The sequence below is a fragment of the Thamnophis sirtalis genome, unplaced genomic scaffold (genome assembly GCF_051295495.1).
Source record: "Thamnophis sirtalis isolate CommonGarterSnake01/CBP01778 unplaced genomic scaffold, rThaSir2_p1.2 scaffold_3, whole genome shotgun sequence".
NCBI classification, from domain to species: domain Eukaryota; kingdom Metazoa; phylum Chordata; class Lepidosauria; order Squamata; family Natricidae; genus Thamnophis; species Thamnophis sirtalis.
Genome location: NW_028261383.1, coordinates 150,640,915 through 150,661,420, shown reverse-complemented (window position 1 = coordinate 150,661,420; position 20,506 = coordinate 150,640,915). Strand labels below are relative to the sequence as shown.

The following is a 20,506-nucleotide window of genomic DNA, read 5'->3' as shown; positions in this document are numbered from 1 at the left end:
GGTTTAGCATATCTGATAAAACATATGCATTTAATTTAGATTTTTTTGCGGCCAGCATTTATCTTAAGGACAGTGGGCAGTACATAATACCAGTTGCTCCAGGAACTACATGGCCCAAGATTGTAGGGCATAATGGGCTCTATTATAAAAAGAGACATATTTTTTTTAAAAAATAAGATGAATATTGAGTCCACTGCATTCCATATGGATGACTCATCTTTCCCCCTTTATCCTCCCTCCTTTTGCCATTGTGTCCAAGGACTTGGAGGGAAGTATACCTGAGGTTAGTGGAATTGAAAGATTTTTCTGAAAAGAGATGTAGAAGAGGCTGAAGGTTTTCCTCTGGAAGACGAGATGAACAGATGGGATTAGATCTGCCTTGTACTAGCCTGTGCTGAGCGTGTAGGAGGACCAGGAGGGTATTCAGTACAGTTCTCTGTTGTATATGTTTTTTTCTCTTTTTTGTGTGGAGGATTGAAGTTAGAGGTATGCCAGGAAGATAAGGGAGTTGTCTTGTTTGTGTTCTTTGATTGCATTTCTCTTTGGTGTAGGATATGCATACAGTAAAGTATTTCTTTGTTGTTGTTGTTGATGATGATGATTTTTAAATCACCACAGTAACACAACTCTTACCGGTAATGGTGTATAGAGATTATATGCATAACATCATAATGTAACAATTACAAACATTAAAAATATGGTAAACAAACAAACACACACACAACCCATTCCCAATAAATTGCATTTTAAAGCCCTCAAGAATAATTTTTCTTTTAGAAGGACAACAACACCTTCCTTCTTGGATGAGACTGTTCCATAATATGAAGCCATTAGTTAAAAAAAACCATAGCTTTCCTGGCAAATACACCGCACCCCCCACCAAAATCAATTGCAACTGAGTGCCAAGCCATATAGGACTTTATGAGATAAAAGCAGCTCTTTAAACTGCCCCCAGAAATCTATTGCCAACCAACGTATTGCTTGTAGCATAGGTGTAATGTACTCAGGGTATCTAGTGCTGATTAACCTACAGGTGGTTCCATTTTGTACTAGTTGCATTTTGAATGATCTTAGAGGCCTCTTCATACAGTATTGCACCTTGCAGTAATCTAAGCAGGCCATAATTGGGAGCATTATATCACTGATACAGGGCCCTCTTATTCCATATAGGGCTACAGTTGGTTCATTAACCAAAGCTAGGCCCAAATGTCCACCTGGTCAGTACTCCCACCTCCCTTTCCATATGCCGTATTTTTCGGAGGATAAGATGCACCTTTGGCCCCCCCCCCCCCAAAAGAGGGTGAAAATCTGGGTGCGTCTTATACACCGAATACAGCATTTTTGGAATCTCGAAACTCCACCCCCTTTGCCAAATGGATGTGCAGGGAGTTTGGGAGGCCTGCAAAGTGCACCTGGGGGCTGGGGAAGGCAAAAATGAGTGAAAAACGGGAGATTTTTTTGCTCATTTTTGCATCCCCAGCCCCCAGGAGCACTCTACAAGCCTCCCAAAGCCTCTGCATGCCCTGTTTTTTGCAAAAAAAAACAAGACGTGCAGAGGATTTGGGAGGCCTGCAGAATGCAAAAACTTTGTTTTAAATTTACCTCTTCAAAATCTTGGTGTGTCTTATACTCCGGTGCATCTTATAGTTCAAAAAATATGGTGGTTTTGCAATAAAACATCCAAGCTGATGGAGATATATATATGAATAAGCCCCCTCCTGGCTTTTTATCTATATTGTTGGACTCCACAGGGGAAAGGAAGTGCAGGTTAGCATGGCCATATTTATTTTCTATTTTAGACTCTATCTGTGCAGAGTCAAAAGTTTGATAAATCTGGGTGACTATTGGCAAAATGCCGGGGATGAGTAAAGCATATTTATGGATCAGCACCTCTTTCTCAAGGCTTAGTGTTAATGAAGGACCCAAAACCCAGGAGGGCAGATTGCTGAGAGTGTGGCATTAGTATCTTGCCCAATCATATCTCAGTGTTATAGTGTATATCTGATCCAACTGCTCATCTTCCATCAAATTCTGGATAAGCGTCATGTTGTTATATCCAGATTCTGGCATTTACTATCACTAAACATTTCTGTACAGTGTAATGTGGTTTGTATTTTGTCTGCAACAGGTTACACTGAGTGGACATATGTAGCAGTGGTGGGATTCAATTTTTTTTAATATTGTTTCTGTAGCCATGGCTTTGTGGGTGTGGCAGGGGAAGAACACTGCAAAATCCCCATTCCCTCCCCACCCCCCTAACCTCCAGCTCCGTTCTCCTGTTGAGGGCAACAAAATAAGATCAGCTGGGAGGCAGCAGGGGCAGGGCCAGCCTATTTGCCGGTTCTCCGAACTACTCAAAATTTCTGCTACCGGTTCTCCAGAATTGGCTGAATACCACCTTTGATCATAGTCATAATAAAATATAAAAGCAACAGGGTTCTGTCTGAGAATAATATTAAAAGATGCTAAACCAGGTATTGCATTTTGAAATCTGTGCACGTCAAGACAATTGAATAATATCTTTAGACCAGTTTTGGGCCATTTCTGAAAATGTTGGCATTTGAAGATTGTCAAGATTATTTAGAAGAAGCAGCTAGAACAGAATCCAGTGTTTTAAGTATTACATATTAGTGGAATTCAACTTGCTATTAAGATGTGTCAATACCCAAAACTAATGCATGAGATACAGGCTGGTGATATCTCAGCCACAAAATTTATAATGCTGTAAGCAGATAGAACTATTCTGCTACCTTTCTGCAGTTTTCGACTATAGAACATAATAACTTACCTTAATTGTCATTGAACAAAAAAGCTTATTGCCTTGCCTGAATTTATTTTGAGAAAGCATAAATGATAAATCTTTACTAGAGGACTGTAGAGGCCTTTTTCTTTGGGCATTTGTCTGAAGCCTAATCAGCATCTAACAGATTTGGCTCTTCATACAGAAACTAAGGTGTGTAAATCCTCATAAATTGCCACAGCTATGTTTTGGATAGGCTACTGACTTTTGGGAAGGTTCCAGACACTCAGTTTTTAAAAATTCCCCCAAGCACTTCATTTTCAAACAACTGTGGTATCTGAAAACCTAGATGTTCTTGTGAACATACCGTATTTTTGGAGTATAAGACGCTCTGAAGTATAAGACGCACCTAATTTTTGGGGAGGAAAACAAAGGGGGGGGGAAATTGCCATCTCCCTCCCAGCAATTTGCCTCCTTGCAACAAACAGCAAACAGTACAGAAGGTATACAATGTTTGTAGTATTACATTTCAGACTATACTTGGCTCTCTTCAGATCAAGCATTTATTTTAAAAAGCTTCTTCATTTTGTTAAGTTGTCTAGAACAATAATAAAGCAGTCTTAAAAAATATAATTATAATTTGAACATTCTATAGGCATTTATAGTTATTGACTTACCTCCTTGCAGCCTGATTAGCACAAGAAAAAAAAATCTGCCTGCCTCCCAGCAATTTGCCTCCTGCAGCAAACATCAAGTTTCACTTTCAATTTCAACAGGGGCCTCTCCATCATCAGCTGTTTCAGGCTGCAGGGATTGCCATAGCCTATTGCCGCCTCTGCAATTCCCATTTTCCCTGTTTGCTGCAAGGAGGTAAATTGCTGGGAGGCAGAGGCCAAAGGGTGGGGGCTGGTGGGTGGGTGGGTTTACATTTGGTATATAAGATGCACCCAAATTTTCACCCTCTTTTAGCAGGGGGGGAGGTGTGTCATATTCTGAAAAATATGGTATTGGGCTACTTGGTTTTACTGAAACCTTCTCAGAAATGAAACATCAGGAATGATACCTGGAGCACTGGTAGAGAAAGATAAAAAGCAAGCCCAATCAAGAATCAGTAGGTATGTGCCTGCATTCAGACCTCCACAAACCATCTTCACTTCTCCTTTCTTACTACATTGGCTGATTGTCATCCAGCAGATTTGCTTAAGGGTGACTAATAGAGAAGAATTATCATTGGAATCTCCTGCCTGGCTGCTGCTTATCAGCACTTTGCCGATAAAATCATTTAGTTTCACCAAGATGTTGAATCCTCCTGGATCTAATCAGCATCTATGATGCTGATTAGATCAATGTTTCTCAACCGTTTCTTCACCACTGACCCCCTTTAAACAATTTTGTGACCATGGACCACCAAGACTTAACTCAAGATTTAAATCATAACTTTTCTTCAAATCTTCTGTGACAATGTTGCAGCCCTTTGGGTCCACGTACCGTAGGTTGAGATCCACTAGATTAGATAATTACTGTAGATAATCTTTCCATATTATGTGGAACTTCTCTTGTCCTATGAGGATAAGGAAGTGGGTAAGGTGCATTTAGGTTATCTTTTGTGACTTGTAGCTTGACTCTTTGCCTGTCCTGACTTTTGGAGTACAAGCAGTCCTTGATTTAGAACTCTCCCTTTAAGGACTGCACAAAGGCACAGAAAAAAGTGACTCATGACCATTTTTCACACTACTGTTGCGGCATCCCCATGGCCACATGATGAAAATTTGGACACTTGGCAACTGGCATGTATTTATGATGGTTACAGTATCCCAGGGTCCTGTGATCACCTTTTGCAACCTTCTGAGAAGCAAAGCCAATGGAGAAGACAGATTCACTTAATAGCTGCAGGGGTTCACTTAACCACTGTGGCAAGAAAGCTTGTAAAATGGGGCAAAACTCAAGTGTCTTGCTTAGCAACTGAAATTTGGGCTCAATTGTTGTCGTAAATCGAAGACTACTGTAATGGAGATACATATAGCTACCTAGATCTGTGAAATTCCCATTGGGTTTTTATGGGAGGGGAGCTGCTAATGTTTTGAAAGAAGCTGGTGTGCCCCTTAAACAGGCCACCCCTGGATCTGATACACTCGGACAATTACTACCCAATCTCTCACTTCAATTTGTGGGGGAAGGTACCGAATTTTTTGGAATATAAGACACTCCAAAGTATAAGACACATCTAGCTTTTGGGGAGGAAAACAAGAGAAAAAAAGTCTGCCTTTGCCTCCTTGCACCAAACAGCAAACAGTACCGAAGATACACACTGTTTGTGGTGTTACATTTCAGACTATACTTGTACAGATGCTGTTAAAATTGATGTGCCTTTCTGGAAGTATACATTATTCTCTGCTATTTAAAAGAAAATACAATAGTACTAGGCCTCTTCAGATCAAGCATTTATTTTAAAAAGCTCATTTTGTTAAGTTGTGTAGAACAATAATAAAGCAGTCTTTAAAAAATAAGTCTAATAATTGTAGATTATATAGGCATTTATAATTATTAACCAGGGGGCTCCTCATGATCATCTGTTTCAGGCTGCAGGGATTGCCATAGCCCCGGGATGGCGAACCTATGGCACACATGCCGCAGGTGGCACACGGAGCCATTTGTCAGGGCACGCGAGGTGCTGCCTTGTCAACTGAGTTCACCCTTTTTGAAAGCCATTTTTCGCCCTCCCCAGGCTCCAGAGGCCCTCCGGAGGCTTCATGAGGTTCCCTGAAGCCTCCGGAGTGCAAAAAAACAGCCCTATGGGCAAACTGGAAGTTTTGGGAACAGTCTTCCGGTTTGCTCAGAGGGTCGTTTTGAGCGCTCTGAAGGCTTCAGGGAAGCCTCCTGAAGGTCTCTGAAGCCTTCGGAGAGCTTAAAACGACCCTCCGAGCCGGAGGGCCTCCGGGGGGGGGGGGAGGCTGTTTTCGCCCTCCCCAGGCTCCTATAAAGCCTCGAGCCTGGGGAGGGCGAAAAAAGTATGCAAAAAATGGGGGGGAGCACCTGTAGTGCACGCATGCGCATGGGGGGGTCCTGCATTGCATTATGGGTGCGCCATGCCCGCACATGACCCCCCTGCGCTCCCCCCACTTATGGCACGTGAGCCAAAAAAGGTTCGCCATCACTGCCATAGCCTATTGCCGCCTCTGGAATCCCCATTTTTCCCGTTTGCTGCAAGGAAGTAAATTGCTGGGCGACAAAGTCCAAAGGGTGGGGCTAATTCAGTGTATAAGATGCACCCAAATTTTCACCCTCTTTTAGCCGGGGGGGGGGGGAGTGTGTCTTATACTCCGAAAAATACAGTAGTTGAGATAATGGTGGCAGATCAGTTACACAGCATCCTTGAAAAAGTGGATTATCTGGACCCTTTTGAATCTGGATTTAAGCTTCAGTGCAGGTCCTAAGATAGTATTTCTCACACTCTTGGATGATTTGGGCTTGGATAATACAGTGTGCCTCTTATGGTTGGAAGAAAAGGGAAGTATAAGTGAAGACAGAAAAGAGTTTTGGTAGAAAAATGTTCAAGTTGTTATATTGGTTAAAAGTATTTGTTGCTTCCCAAATCTTGGTGCAAATTGTGCTGTCACAAATCATACTATTTTTTCACTTAAAGGAAGTTTTGGACCTCTAAAGCTTCTTTTTTTATTGCTGTCTAAGTAGGCCTACTCCACTTTGAATTGTCCTAACTTGTTAGATCATCTAGGAAGAAAATTGCCACAGTTCTGTATTTCCAAGAAGCAAGAGGAATGGAAGATAGAGATACTGCTTTGGAACAGCCTCCCAACAGAGATCAGGCTGACCTGCTCCTTAATTCTTTTCAGCAGCAGATTAAAAACTGGGTTGTTGTTGTTTGTTTGTTTGAAGAGCATTGCCTATCAGTCAAGTGAATTTTTCCATCTTTTTATTTTTCTTGTTCTCATTCACAGTTTTTATTTGGTTTGGTGTTATGATGTATTTTGTCTTATATTTGTTTTAAACTTCAGTGGTTTTCATCTTTTTCATAATGATGTTAGCCACTGTATGGTGGGATGTAATTAAATTAATAGAATAGAATAGAACTTTTATATTAATAGTTTTAGTAGTAAACACACTGTCATGTGTTTCTTTGATATGCAAATATACCCATTGTGGCATAGCATTATGTGCAATCATTTGCTCTTTGTGTGTGAATGTAGCCATTCATTTTGTCTGTGTCCAACATTTCCCCAGGATCAAGAATGCAGAATGAGGCCTTCCAGTGACATGTCTCCAAAGTTTAGGATGAGACTTTATTTATAAAAGTTGTTGCTGAATTGTAGTTTTTAAAGTGACTAAAAATGATAATACACATGAAGAGTAATCATATAATGCAATGAGTACATATGATTTATTGATAATTATGTATTATTCTGTATTTGTTTAATACTTCTTCCATCACATAGTTCCATTGAGACTTGTCCAGATATCTTTCACTTGGTGTATAACTTGTTTGCAATTGCATAACCAAGTGTGCAGTCTATCAGAAAAAAAACATTGAGCATCATTAGGTTAATTTGTACCTAGGAAGAAAATGAAGTATATAATCAGGCTGCTGTGTGCTGCTGGCATATGTCTGCCATCATGAAGAAAAGCCAACAATCACATGGAAGATGTAGTTGTGGATATAAACCACTAATTATTCTACTGCATTTGTCAAGTTTGGTAGCCTATAGTCTGCATAGGTGTTGCGTGTGGGCTGTTGTATAGGATAGAAGACCTTGTGTTCACTGCCCACATAAATATTCATATTCCTGGAAGGAGGCTACAACAGTGAAGTAAGCAGTTGCAAGAGGATAGAAGTTGAAACTGATGAATCTTCACTATGTTTTGCATCAGAGGTATTAAAAAGAGCTTGAGGGTGTTATCTTACGCCATAATATTTGTTTAATTTTTACTTAAGAGTGTTGTGTAAACCTCACTATGGTGATTTAGAAACCGTGATATAACTTTATGTGATTGTTTAAAATATTTCGTGGAAAGTTGCAATCCGTAAAAAAATATAATACCTTAAATTGCAGTATACTTAAGAAACAAGCTGATTCTAGGGTTTGTGCGTCGTGGAATTGATAGCAAGAACTAAGAAAGGAAGTCTCCATTTTAACTAAAAGGTTTTACTGGCAATTTGACCCTTTTGGCTTTCTGATTCATAAACAGGGGATAAGAGGCCAAGTAATGTTGATTTGAGCCCAGAATTTCTGTTGCTAAATGAGATGGTTGTGAGTTTTGCCCCACTTTACGAACTTTCTTGCCACAGTTGTTAAGTGAATCACTGCAGTTAAGTTACTAACATGTCCATCAAGTGAATCTGGCCTTCCTATTGACTTTGCTTCTTAGAATGGACTGCTAAATTGGCAATGCCCAGCCAGTCACATGCCCACCTAGCCACGCCCAGCCAGTCACATGCCCACCTAGCCACACCCAGCCAGTCACATGCCCACCTAGCCACACCCACCCAGTTACATTACCGCCTAGCCATGCTTACCCAGCCGGTCCAGCCCCTCAACAGTCTGAGGGATCATAAATTGGCCCCCTGTTTAAAAAGTTTGAGGACCTCTGCATTAACAGATTGTTGCATGACTGAAACTATTTCTTCTTTCCCTTTCTGGAAAACTAGGGGGAGTTTCTTTTGAAACATTTCCCATGCTATTCCCTCTTCTATAGCTGAGACATCTTTTACATGCAGTTGTCTTGTCTTTGGCTCTCCTTCCTTTCTCCCAGCATCATTCCTGCATACCATTATAGATCTTGATGATGCAGACCAACAGATGCAAAATCCTACCTTACCATCCCATGGTCTTGGCAAGTTGCACAAGGAAAGTCTATGGCGAAATATCTGTCTGCTTCAAAGATCCGCATGACATACAGCTTCCGTTTTCTCTTTCTTTTCTCTTTTGGCTTGAAGGAAGGATTGAGGCCTTTTATTGCAGCATAATGCGTTGCTTTTGCATGCTACAACACATTTATTCCTTCTGCACTCTTTGCAGGCAGGTTATTAGAAAAGAGCAGAATACATAGTTGCCGGAAATAATGAGATTGCCAAAATGATCGTGAACCCTTGCATCTATAGTGGGAAAAAGACCAAAAAGATCTACAATAGTTTTCTCTTCTGCCATCATCTTAAAGGAACTTGTGCATACGCTACTTCATCTACTGTACCCTCTTCATCAAATGGTGGTATAGGTTATTTTGTGACTAGAGGAATACAAGCCAAGATTATCAGAAAAGACTGGCAGATTTGCTTTCCGGTGCATTTGGAAGTGGAATTTTGATTGTAAGTCGTGATGGCTATAAGTCGAGGCACCCATGTGATTGGACCCAATTTTACAATTGCAAATCACATAGATGTAAGTGCGAAGGCATTCTCCCAAATGGGTATCTTTTGTGGAAACTGGTCATGTGAACACAAGATGCAGCAATCAGTCATAAAATGTGAGCCAGTGGCCAAGTGCTTGAAGTATGGTCATATGACTGGAGGAGGGGGGGGGTGTCTGACATTTTAGGATAGCCGAAAGTGTTTTGCAGAAGGTAGAGCACCCTTTCTGAGGCTATCCTAACTCCGAATGGTCTTTAAACAATCAGTGGTAAGGAGCTTATCCAGAATTCCAGTTATTTCGTGTGAGCAGCTATGACAGTGATGGTGAATCTTTTCGGCACTGAATGCCAAAAAGGGAACACTTTGCATGTGCTTGTCTGGGCTGCAACATGGAAGAGGAGCTGGCCAGGGGGCATGCGCGCACCGGAAAATGAACTTTGGTTTCCGGCACATGCATGTGCGCCAACCAGCAAGTCTTCCAGTTACTGTCATGCATGCACATACGCCGATCAACTGGCCGGCACGCATGCTTATGCCGGAAAACGGAAGACCAGCTCTTCCAGTTTCCGGCACTGCCGCACGCACAAAAGCCAGCTGATCGTCGTGTGTGCATGTGCTCCAGAAACCCAGAAGAGGAACTGATGATGCTGCATGTGCCAGGCAACATGGCTCCGCGTGCCACTTCGGGCACAGGTTCCCCATCATGGAGTTATGAGATTAAAAGTCAATAGCTGAGGATTTAATCACATCACCCCTTCTGCCTAAGGATACAGTGGATTTTTGAAAATTCTTTGCTCAGATTTGTGGGTTTCTGCTATTAATGGTTGATTTTTCTTTCTTCACCATTCTTTATTCAATCTTACTGTTTTGTGTCTTTTGCAGCCTCCTCTGGTCCAAGCCATTTTTAACCGTGATATAGAGGAGGTACGGTCATTACTGAGTCAGAAGGAGAATATCAATGTGTTGGTAAGTCTTTCTGTAAGTGTTTCTGCTTCTCTTGGCTATGCGCACACAGTATATTTTCCCAAAATTGGCCTTTCCTTCCAGCTGGCTATTTTATGTCGTCTTTATTGCCTAAAGATCACATGTAGGACATTAGATATGACATTCCCACATCTTAAGAGAGTCTGGGTTTGGGTGGGTTTTCAGTGGGCCTTTTTCAAACCGTTTTTCATATCTTGGCATTGGTTCCAGATTTGTAAAACTATTATAATCATTAAATAATTCTAAGGTTGTGGTAGTTATAAATAGATAAGGATAGCAAAGCACTTTGTATATTCAGAATTAGTGCATAGCAGAGGGGATTGTTCATTATTGGTAAATAGCGACTTTGTTGGGAATTGGCTGCACAGTACCAGATGTATTGGTCTAGTTGTACTGAGCAGTGGGTGGTACCGGAATTAGCAGTTGTGTTTGGCATGAAGTGTGTTCTGGATTAGTCTTGTGGTCTCTGAGTGAGAACAGCTTGTGTTATAGGTTTTTAAATTTTATTCTTGTACATCCCATGAAGCTGCATTTGGCTTTTCATTTCATTCTGGCTCACTTAGTGGAAGCAGATACACAATACATGCTTATTTAATACATAAATCTTGCCACAAATTGTGCTACTTATGAGCTGCTTTGACCTTGGAACGGATGGAGAGTGATATTTGGAGTGCCCAAATCCATCTGTATTGCATCTACTTTGAATAAGATTCTTTTAATTGGCATTGAATTTTCAAACCTTGGTTGCATTTGCTTCTTGGGGACACAGGTAATCCTTCACTTACAACCACGGTTGGGATCAGAACATTGGTTGCTGAGTGAAGCAGTAGTTAAGCAAGGTGCCATGTGATTGCTTTATTCAACCACTGCAACCCCAGCAGTTTCCTGGGTTGTTAAGTGGAGAGAGTGAAAGAGCTGCCTATCAAAGAATTTCAGCTCAAAAGCCTGCAGGGAGAATTCCAATTCTGTTTCTGCAGCCTGCCAAAGGATATCCCCTCCCCTCCATGCACAAAGCAGAAACTTTCCTGGGGCTAAAGGGACAGAGATTTCTGCAACACACAGAAGGACTTCAGCCCCTTCCTTTCCAATCTTTCCCACCCGCATCCTAACCAATTTCTCTGGGGAAGTCTGCAGAGAAGATTGCAATTGACCAGATTGCAAGTGGTTGAGGGACACTTGGCAGTCTGTCGCTCTGGTTGGCAGTCTGGTTGCCAAGCAGTAAATCTAGTTTGCAGTCTGGTTACCAAGCACTTGTAATGCGGCTATGTAATTAAGGCGGGTGAGGAGGGGGGGGGATGCAGTGCTTTGTGGTCCGTAAAGCAGCCTTTACAGCTGGTCGTAATTTTGAATGGTCTTTAAATGACCCGTGGCAAATTGAGGACTATCTGTAATGAAAGCTAGAGTTACTGAAGTAACTGCCAATTACAGATAGTCCTCTATTTACAACCATAAGAGACCAACATTTCTGTTTCTAAGCAAGGCAGTTGTTAAGTAAGTCATGCCCCATTTTACGGCCCTTTGCCACGGTTATTAAGCAAATCACTATAGCTATTAAGTGAATCGTGCAATATTTAGGCAAATCTGGCTTGCCACATTGGACTTAACTTGTTAGAAGGTGCCTAGGAAGGTCGCAAATGACAACTCCAGGACCCTAGAACACTGCAACCATTATAAATACACACCAGTTGCCAAGCAACTGGAGTTTGGTCATGTGACTCGGGATGCTGCACATAACTGTGAAAACATCTTATAAGCATTTTTTCATTGCCCTTGTTATTTAACAGTCATTAAGTTAGTGGTTGTAAGTCAAGGACTACCTTTGGATGGTCTGTCACGAGTTCAGACAACTAGTAAGCAGCCACATGTTAATTCAAGGCCTACCTGTACACACTTGTAATATTGCATGTTGAACAGTTGCATTGTTACTTAACACAGTGGGATTGACTGTGATTTTCACTACTTGGCTGGTTAGTTAGATGTTAATTTAGATACGTCAGAGAGGAAAGCAGAGATGTGAGTGGAAATGTTTTCTGCAGAAGGTTTTCCAGAGCTAAAGTTCCCTACTGAAAGCTTTCTAATTCAGGTGAATTTGGGTATTCAGAATTGTATGAGGTTTTGTTGTTTCCTTGTCTATTGCTCAATATTCTTTCCAACATTGCAATAAAGGTATTGTTCACTGTACGTTAAAAAGTTTTAGAGCTCTTTAAAGCTATGATTGCACTGTTAGTTGCCTTACATTTAATTGTATTTTCCATTCTGAAGTGAGCAAACTGAGATTAACCATCTTGCTACCAGTACACTTGCATACGTGTTTTATAATATGTACTATTCTGCTTTCTGGGAAATATGTGTATATAATCCTGGCACATTGACAGAATGTCACTGTATTGCTAAGGATTTAAAAGTATATACTTAACTAATATCAGGGATTGAACACTTGTTAAGCTTACTCTTATTTTCTTTGAATAACACGCAGTTGAGGTTAAATCATGATTGTGCAAAAATGTCAGTAGTTGTAGACTAATTGGCTTTTACAAAAAACATGTTCACAGTTACTGAGTTTTATTCACTGATGAGCCATTGGTAAGTGTTAAGAAACCCTAGAATTTGCAGGAACAATTTGAAAACACTTCGAGACCTTTACTCAATTCTTGGTAGTTAATTTTTTCTTGAAAGTCATCAGGAAGAAAGCATCCTAATAAAAGGTAAGATTACATATTCATGACAAAACCCCTTCCTTCTAATTAAGCTCATTGAACTTGGCTAAGTTAAAATGAATAACTGGATTCAAAAGCGGCCCAAAAAAGCCAACTTGACATATGAGTTGAAAGAAGAGGTCATGATGACTAGATAGTGAGGGGCAGTTGAATTAATTTTTACTTTATGTCATCACAGGAGAAAAACAAGAATAGTTGGGTATACATATAGGTAGGCCTCAACTTACAACCATTCATTTAGTGATTGTTCAAAGTTACTATAAAAAAGTGACATGGCCATTTTTCACACTTAGGACCTTCGCAACATCCCCAAGATCATGTGGTCAAAATTTAGATGCTTGGTAACAGGCATGTATTTATGAAGGTTATGGAGTGATACAATCACCTTTTGCAACCTTCTGACAAGCATAGTCAATGGGGAAGCCAGAGTCACATAACAACCGTTTTTTTAAACAATTAATACAATAGCAGAGTTGGAAGGGACCTTGGAGGTCTTCTAGTCCAACTCCCTGCCTAGGCAGGAAACCCTATACTGTTTCAGACAAATGGCTATCCAACATCATCTTAAAGATTTCCAGTGTTGTAGCATTCACAACTTCTGGAGGCAACTTCTGTTCCACTGATCAATTGTTCTAACTGTCAGGAAATTTCTCCTCAGTTCTAAGTTGCTTCTTTCCTTGATTAGTTTCCACCCATTGCTTCTTGTTCTACCCTCAGGTGCCTTAGAGAATAGCTTGACTCCCCCTTTGGGTTGCCTTTGGGGCAACCCCTGAGATATTGGAACACTGCTGTCATGTCTCCCCTAGTCCTTCTTTTCATTCAACTAGACATACCCATTTCCTGCAACCGTTCTTCATATGTTTTAGCCTCCAGTCCCCTAATCATCTTTGTTGCTCTTCTCTGCACTCTTTCTAGAGTCTCCACATCTTTTCTACATTGTGGCGACCAAAACTGAATGCAGTATTCCAACCCTAACCCTAACCCTCTGTTTATGTAGCCTAGAACTGTGTGTTGGTTTTTTTTAAAATTGCAGTGATTCACTTAGCAAATGTGGCAAGAAAGGTCACAAAATGGGGCAAAATTCTCTTGCTTAGCAACAGAAATTTTGGGGTCAATTATGATAGTAAATCAAAGACTACCTGTATAAGATTTACTGTTATTAAAGTTGTATAATGCAGTTTATATTCTGTCTACTCAAAGGATCCTCAGTTATTCCTGACTTGAGGCAAATTATTTAACTAATCAAACGTTACTGGCTTTTGCTAGATACATTGAGTATATATGGAAGATATGTTTACTTGTAGGCAGATGAGTTTAATATGTTTGCTACCTAGTATCTAGCATGTTGTATTAAAATAAGTTCAAAAAACCCCTCATATAAATTGTGGAAATATACAGTTAGTTCTTGACTTAAGACTGTAATTGGAACTGGAATTTCCATTGCTGAGTGATGCAATTAAGTGAGTAGCAGATGATATGACAACATTTTTGCCATAGTCATTAAGTGAACCACCATGCTTGTTAAGTGAATCACATATTTGTTAAGTGAATCTGGCTTTCCCCATAGACTTTGCTTGTTGGAGCCACAAATGGTGATCATGTGACCCTGGGATGCCACCACTGCTATTAATACATGCCAGTTACCAAATGCCCAAATTTTGTTCATGTGATCATGGGGATGCTGTGATGGTAAATTGTGAGGACAAGTTATAGCAACTTTTTTCAGTGCTGTCATTAAATGAATGGTTGTAGGGCAGGGACTACCTGAATTGCAGATCTAAGCACAAGATGATTTTAATCACTCAGAGTCACTCTTGATAGCAAGGGTGGAATAGATATTTAGTCAATAAATAAATATCCTTAGATTACGCAGAATATAGAATGCACAAATTTGTGTGTGTGTATGTATATGTATATATTGATTATTTTGTTTTCCCAAATCAGGACCAAGAGAGACGAACCCCTTTGCACGCAGCTGCATACTTAGGGGACACCTCTATTGTTGAACTCCTAATACTATCAGGTAAGGATGGGGAAATGTTCCCATTTTTAAATTTTATTTTGGACACACTTATTTTATCATTGGCCAAACTGTCAGGGATTTAATATTGGAATGGTAATCAAGTTTCTATAGATGTGGTGGCTCAGTGGCTAAGACACTGAGTTTGTCGATCAAAAAGGTCGGCAGTTCAAATCCCTAGGAAATAGGAACCACCTTTGGTGGGAAGGTAACAGTGTTCTGTGCATTTAGTCATGCTGGCCATGGAGATTTGTTTGGACAGCGCTGGCTCTTTGGCTTTGAAACGGAGATGAGCACCGCCCACTAGAGTCGGAAATGAGTAGCACATATGTGCGCGGGGAACCTTTACCTTTATAGAGTCCTATTGTTGGCTTTGAGTAGGGGAGATCCAGAGCCAGACTTTGGCAAAGCCTCTGGCAATCTTTTTAAGATAGGAAATATAACTATCTGTGCCTCGGGTGTCACAAAGAATGAATGAGAGAGAGAGCTCATAAAGCGTTTTTGTGTTTTCTACCTTAAAAGTGCTGTAGCCAGCAGATTGCTGTTAGTAATATTCTTATTGCTAGTCATGATTCTCAAGCAGCGGAGATTTATGAAAATGTTCTCATTCTGTTCAGTGAAGCTATTTTAAAACTGACAGCCCTGTATACTGTAACTCTTCCTGTGTAGGTTGCAGGGCTGAATTAGCCTTCTGGACAGCAGAGCCAACACAGATGGTTTTTGATCCATGTGCTAAATCTTTCCAAATTAACATCCATAAAAAAAAACACTGGCTCATGATAACCTAAAGCAAGTGATAGTCTTTGAAGTTGCCCACATCGTTTTTCTCTTTAAAAAAAATCTGCATGAAGATTGGAATGAGCTTTGATCCTCTCAGTCCCTTTATTAGGCTGGTTTTCTAGTTACTGATGCTTGCTAAATGTTGAGACTCTGGAAAGAATGCAGAAAAGAGCAACAAAGATAATTAGGGGGTTGGAGGCTAAAACATTTGCAGGAATTGGAGTTGTCTAGTCTAGCGAAAAGAGCTAGAGGTGACATGATAGCAGTGTTCTAATATTTGAGGGCTGCCACCAAGAAGAGGGGGGTCAATTTATTTTCCAAAGCACCTGAAGACAGGACAAGAAACGATGGATGGAAACTAATCAAGGAGAGAAGCAACCTGGAACCAAAAGAAATGTCCTGTCAGTGACAACAATTAACCAGTGGAACAGCTTGCCTTCTGAAGTTGCCAGTGCTTCATCACTGGAGACTTTTAAGAAGAGACTGTGCAGTCACTTGTCTTGAATGGAATAGGGTCTCCTGCTTGAGCAGGGGATTAGACTAGAAGACCTCCAAGATCCCTTCCAACTCTATGATTCTGTAAGAGGAATTGTGTGGAAATCTATGGAAGTTAATTCTGGAGATTACATCTTTTTCAGATGTGATTCACACAACTCCTCCCCCCCCCCCCCAACATTTGAAATAAATAGCAATGACACTTCTATACTGCTTCACAATCTCAATAGCCCTCTCTAAGCTGTTTACAGAGTCAGCCTATTGCCCCCAACAATCTGGGTCCTCATTTTACTGACCTCGAAAGGATGGAAAGCTGAGTCAACCTTGAGCCTGGTGAGATTTGAACTGCCAAATTGCAGGCAGCCGACAGTCAGCAGAAGTAGCCTGCAGTACTGCACTCTAACCACTGTGCCACTGCAACTCATGGTGCTGATTTAGCATATAGAATGTTTGGCAGGTAATGGGACAATTGTTTTAATTTTCGACCACATTTTTTAAAGACGGATGCCTCTTAAATGCAGTACTAATGTTCTTTCCTTATTAATCAGTTGGCAGTTTCCTTGGGAAACAGCTGTTTGCTAAATAAGAACTAGGATTAAAAATTAAAAATGGTCTTATTGTTAAGATGAAAGTCTAAGGAATGCCTTGCTATTCAACCAGTTTACTATAATGTTTGTTTTATTCTCTTAATCAATCATGCTTGAGAGAACTTGCTTCATCCCCTTTCTTTTCTTTGGATAGGTGCTAACGTCAATGCAAAGGACACTCTTTGGCTAACCCCGTTACACCGTGCTGCAGCTTCTCGTAATGAGGTAAATGTCAGGCCTTTCACAGGGTGCCATAGTCATGCTGCTAGTAAAGTGACAAAGTAAATTCCAGGCACTGAACACAATAAACTGCCATGTTTAGGGCCAAGTTCATTTCCCCTCTTGTCTTTTTATTCTTCGTTGTACTAAATATTTTGAGAATCTTGTAGAACGGTCTTTATCTCCTTGGACACATTGGGTAGCAACACCTTTTCGGAGGGTAGAGTTGAAAGAACTGCAAAAAGGCTTGCAGGCTGTTACTAGCAGTACATTTTCCCGTGGGACAAAGGTGTGAGGCAGGAGTATAATGGTGAGTGGCTCATTCCTGAGCCTTCTGGTTTACTGAGGAAGCTTTGTGTCTGCATTGTCACTGTATGAAATGTAAAAGAAGATAGACTTGTTTGTTGTATCATAGACTGCCCAATCACAAATTCTATGTGGCTTATACAGTTAAAAAAACAACAAAACACCTTCCTTAAATATTAGCAACACTGTGATTAAAAAATCATACCTTTCAAATACCCTAAAAGATATTATGTGTGTATGTATATATGTGTATGTGTGTGTATGCGCGCGCGCGAGAGAGAGAGCGATATATGTATGTATGTGTGTACACACACACACACACACACACACACACACACACACACGGTCCAAAACCAAAATAACAAATGCCTAATTAGAGCAGAAAGTAGCAAAGCGACAAAACTCCGCCACTTATTGTGTCTGGTGGCCTTGTTACAGGTGGCCCACAATTTGGGATAAAGGGACTTTGGAGAACCTTCCTACAAAGCCATGTAGAAAAAAATTGATAAGCATTTGTCAAAGTATTTCAAATTAATTCTCAATTGGACATGGGGCTTGTTGTAGATCCTGAGTAGATGCCTGGGATAGTCTTGCCTTGCTATCTGGGAATGGTTTGAACTGGTTGGGCCTGAGGAAGTGTACAGGTTCCATATGACTGTGAGTTTTGCCACTTGTTCTTATGATCCATACCCATCCTGGCTGTCTAAAGCTGCCTTTGGGATGTTGTGGGAGTGAATTCTACAGGTGGACAATTCTTCCTTGAATGAGGAGGTTGTTCCTCTGGTTCTTAAGGAGGAGCTAGTCTGCCCCTCCCCAAGAAACCCTCGCTGGATCTCATCATACTGGACAATTTTCTAAGAAGGGGAGGAGGTGATTAAGGTGGTTGCACTACAGCTACAGAGGCCTATGGATGGAGAGTAATATATGGATCCCTTTCAGTCAGGATTCAGGCCCGGGTACAGGATAAAAATGCCATTGGTGACATTTTTAGGGGATCTCACAGACCCACAGCTGACCTTAGAACATCATTTGTCAGCTGTGACCAGGGGGGCCTTTGCCCACATTCGCCTGGTGCACCAATTGCAACCCTATTTGGACTGGGAGGCCCTTCAGATAGTCACTCACACCCTCGTCACCTCAAAACTGGATTACTGTAACTCGCTCTACATCGGGCTGCCCTTGAAGAGTGTTCGAAGACTTCAGTTAGTCCAGAATGCAGCCGCGCGAGCGATTGTGGGTGCACCTAGGTACACCCACGTTACACCTATCCTCCGTGAGCTGCACTGGCTTCCCATTCGTCTCCGAACACGCTTCAAAGTGCTAGTCGTTACTTTTAAAGCCCTACATGGCATCGGACCTGGCTACCTGAGAGACCGCCTCCTGCCAATTACCTCCCTAAGACCAATTAGATCGCACAGACTAGGCCTTCTCCGGATCCCATCTGCCAGCCAATGTCGGCTGGTGACACCCCGGGGGAGGTCCTTCTCTGTTGCAGCTCCGACCCTCTGGAACGAGCTCCCCGTTGAGATCCGGACCCTTACTACCCTTCCGGCCTTCCGCAAAGCGACTAAGATCTAGCAGGCCTGGGGCTGTTGAGTTGTCCAGCCCCACTTCAGGTTTGTGACTGTTGTGCAATTTTAAACTGTTTTTATTTTTTTTTGTATCAACCCCCCCCTTTTTTTTTTTACTGTAAGCCGCCCTGAGTCTCTTTTGAGAGTGGGCGGCATACAAAATTTAATAAATAAATAAATCTCTGGTAAGAGCAGGACAAATGTTGTGTATCTGTCCTTGCTGTCCTTGATTTCTCAATGGCTTTCAGTATCAACCATGGTATCCTTCTGGATTTAATCTGTTAATTGGGGGTGGGCAGCACTGAACTGTGCTAGTTCTGCTCCTTTCACCGAGGTCAATAGCAGTAAGCATGGCTTGGGGTTGAGAGATTTTGTGCTTGGGCTACTATAAGGAGTGCTGCTGGGTTTGATGCTTTCTCTCCACTTCTATTTAACACCTGCATGAAACCACTGAATGAGATCATCTATTAACATGGGGTAAATTGCCATCAGTACATTGATGATCCCCAATTAAATGTTTTCTCTCATGGAGAATTAGCCCAGGCTGCTGATATCCTATCCCAGTCCTAGAGCCTGTGGGGGCCTGGATGGGAAACAACAGGCTGTAGCTAAACTGTGGCAAGACTGACTGGCTTTGGGTTTGGGGGCCTTCCATTTCTGGGACTTTCCCATGTTTGAGACTGGATGGGGTTGCATTTTCCCTAGCAGACCCAGTGTGCAAATCTGTGGGTCCTCCTGGACTTACAATTCCTATTCAAGTATTGTGTGCCATTGCACTCATTCCTGAAATTGGAGGCTCTTCTCACAGTCACCCTTGCTCTGATTACCTCCCAGGTGGACTGTTGCAATAAGCTTTTTATGGGGCTGCCTTGAAGAGTATTTGGAAGCTTCAGTTGGTACAAAATGTGGTGGGGCAGACAGTTATGTATGCCCCTAGATTGGTTCACATGACACTTCTACTCCACAAGCTGCATTGTTTGCCAGTTTGCTTCTGGATCCAATTGAAAGTGCAAGGTTTTTACCGTTAATTGGGACTGCCCTCTTCCCAATTATATGTGCCTATCCCATCCATCCTGCAAAAAGGGTATCTTGCAGATCCCATCTATTAAGAAGTTATATTTGGGGTGGGGGGGATGACGACAGGGACTCTGGATGCCCTCCCTGTGAAAGATCATTGCTCTTAAGGTGAGATTGACCCAATCTCTGCCAAACCTTCCCAAGGTCTCTCAAGATGAGGTTATGTCAGCAGGCTTGGGGATCTCAGGTGGAGAACTGGCGAGATGGCTACACAGTGTTTACCATTGAAGATGCTCCCTCCTAGTCTTCTAAAATAATGGTTTTTACTGTGAAATTATTTTTACCGTTTGTATCTTTGATGGTCTGCTTTTATTGTACTCTGCCCGGAGTCATGTTCATGAAACAGGCAACTATACAGATGAAAAGAATAAATAAATAAATCAAACAGAAGCCAACGAGATTCAACTAACTTAGTACAAACCTAGCTGTCTGCAACTTAATCGGAAGGTTTTGTTAATTGGGATTTCACCATTCTAATAACCCATGCCTCCAAATATGGGACTGCAGCATCAATTATTCTTCATGAACCTGTCCAAATTTCAGGATATCTGAAAATTTAGGGAGAGGTACTCTTAATATAATTTGAGTCTGTAATGGAGGCTACTGTATTGCCCTATATGAAGTTGTTCACTGTTCTTTCTTGGAATTG

The 20,506-nt window shown here is 41.4% G+C and overlaps 1 protein-coding gene across 2 annotated transcripts in view; it reads left to right on the top strand.

Moving 5' to 3' along the window:
• The window catches only part of ANKRD52 (ankyrin repeat domain 52), a 66,677-nt gene that overhangs the window by 4,010 nt on the left and 42,161 nt on the right, over positions 1-20,506 (top strand). For both annotated transcript variants that reach the window (XM_014060697.2, XM_014060698.2), the window contains exons 2-4: positions 9,984-10,067; positions 14,747-14,825; positions 16,839-16,909. In XM_014060697.2, coding sequence (XP_013916172.1) covers positions 9,984-10,067; positions 14,747-14,825; positions 16,839-16,909 — 234 coding nt within the window. The remainder of the gene's footprint in view (positions 1-9,983; positions 10,068-14,746; positions 14,826-16,838; positions 16,910-20,506) is intronic.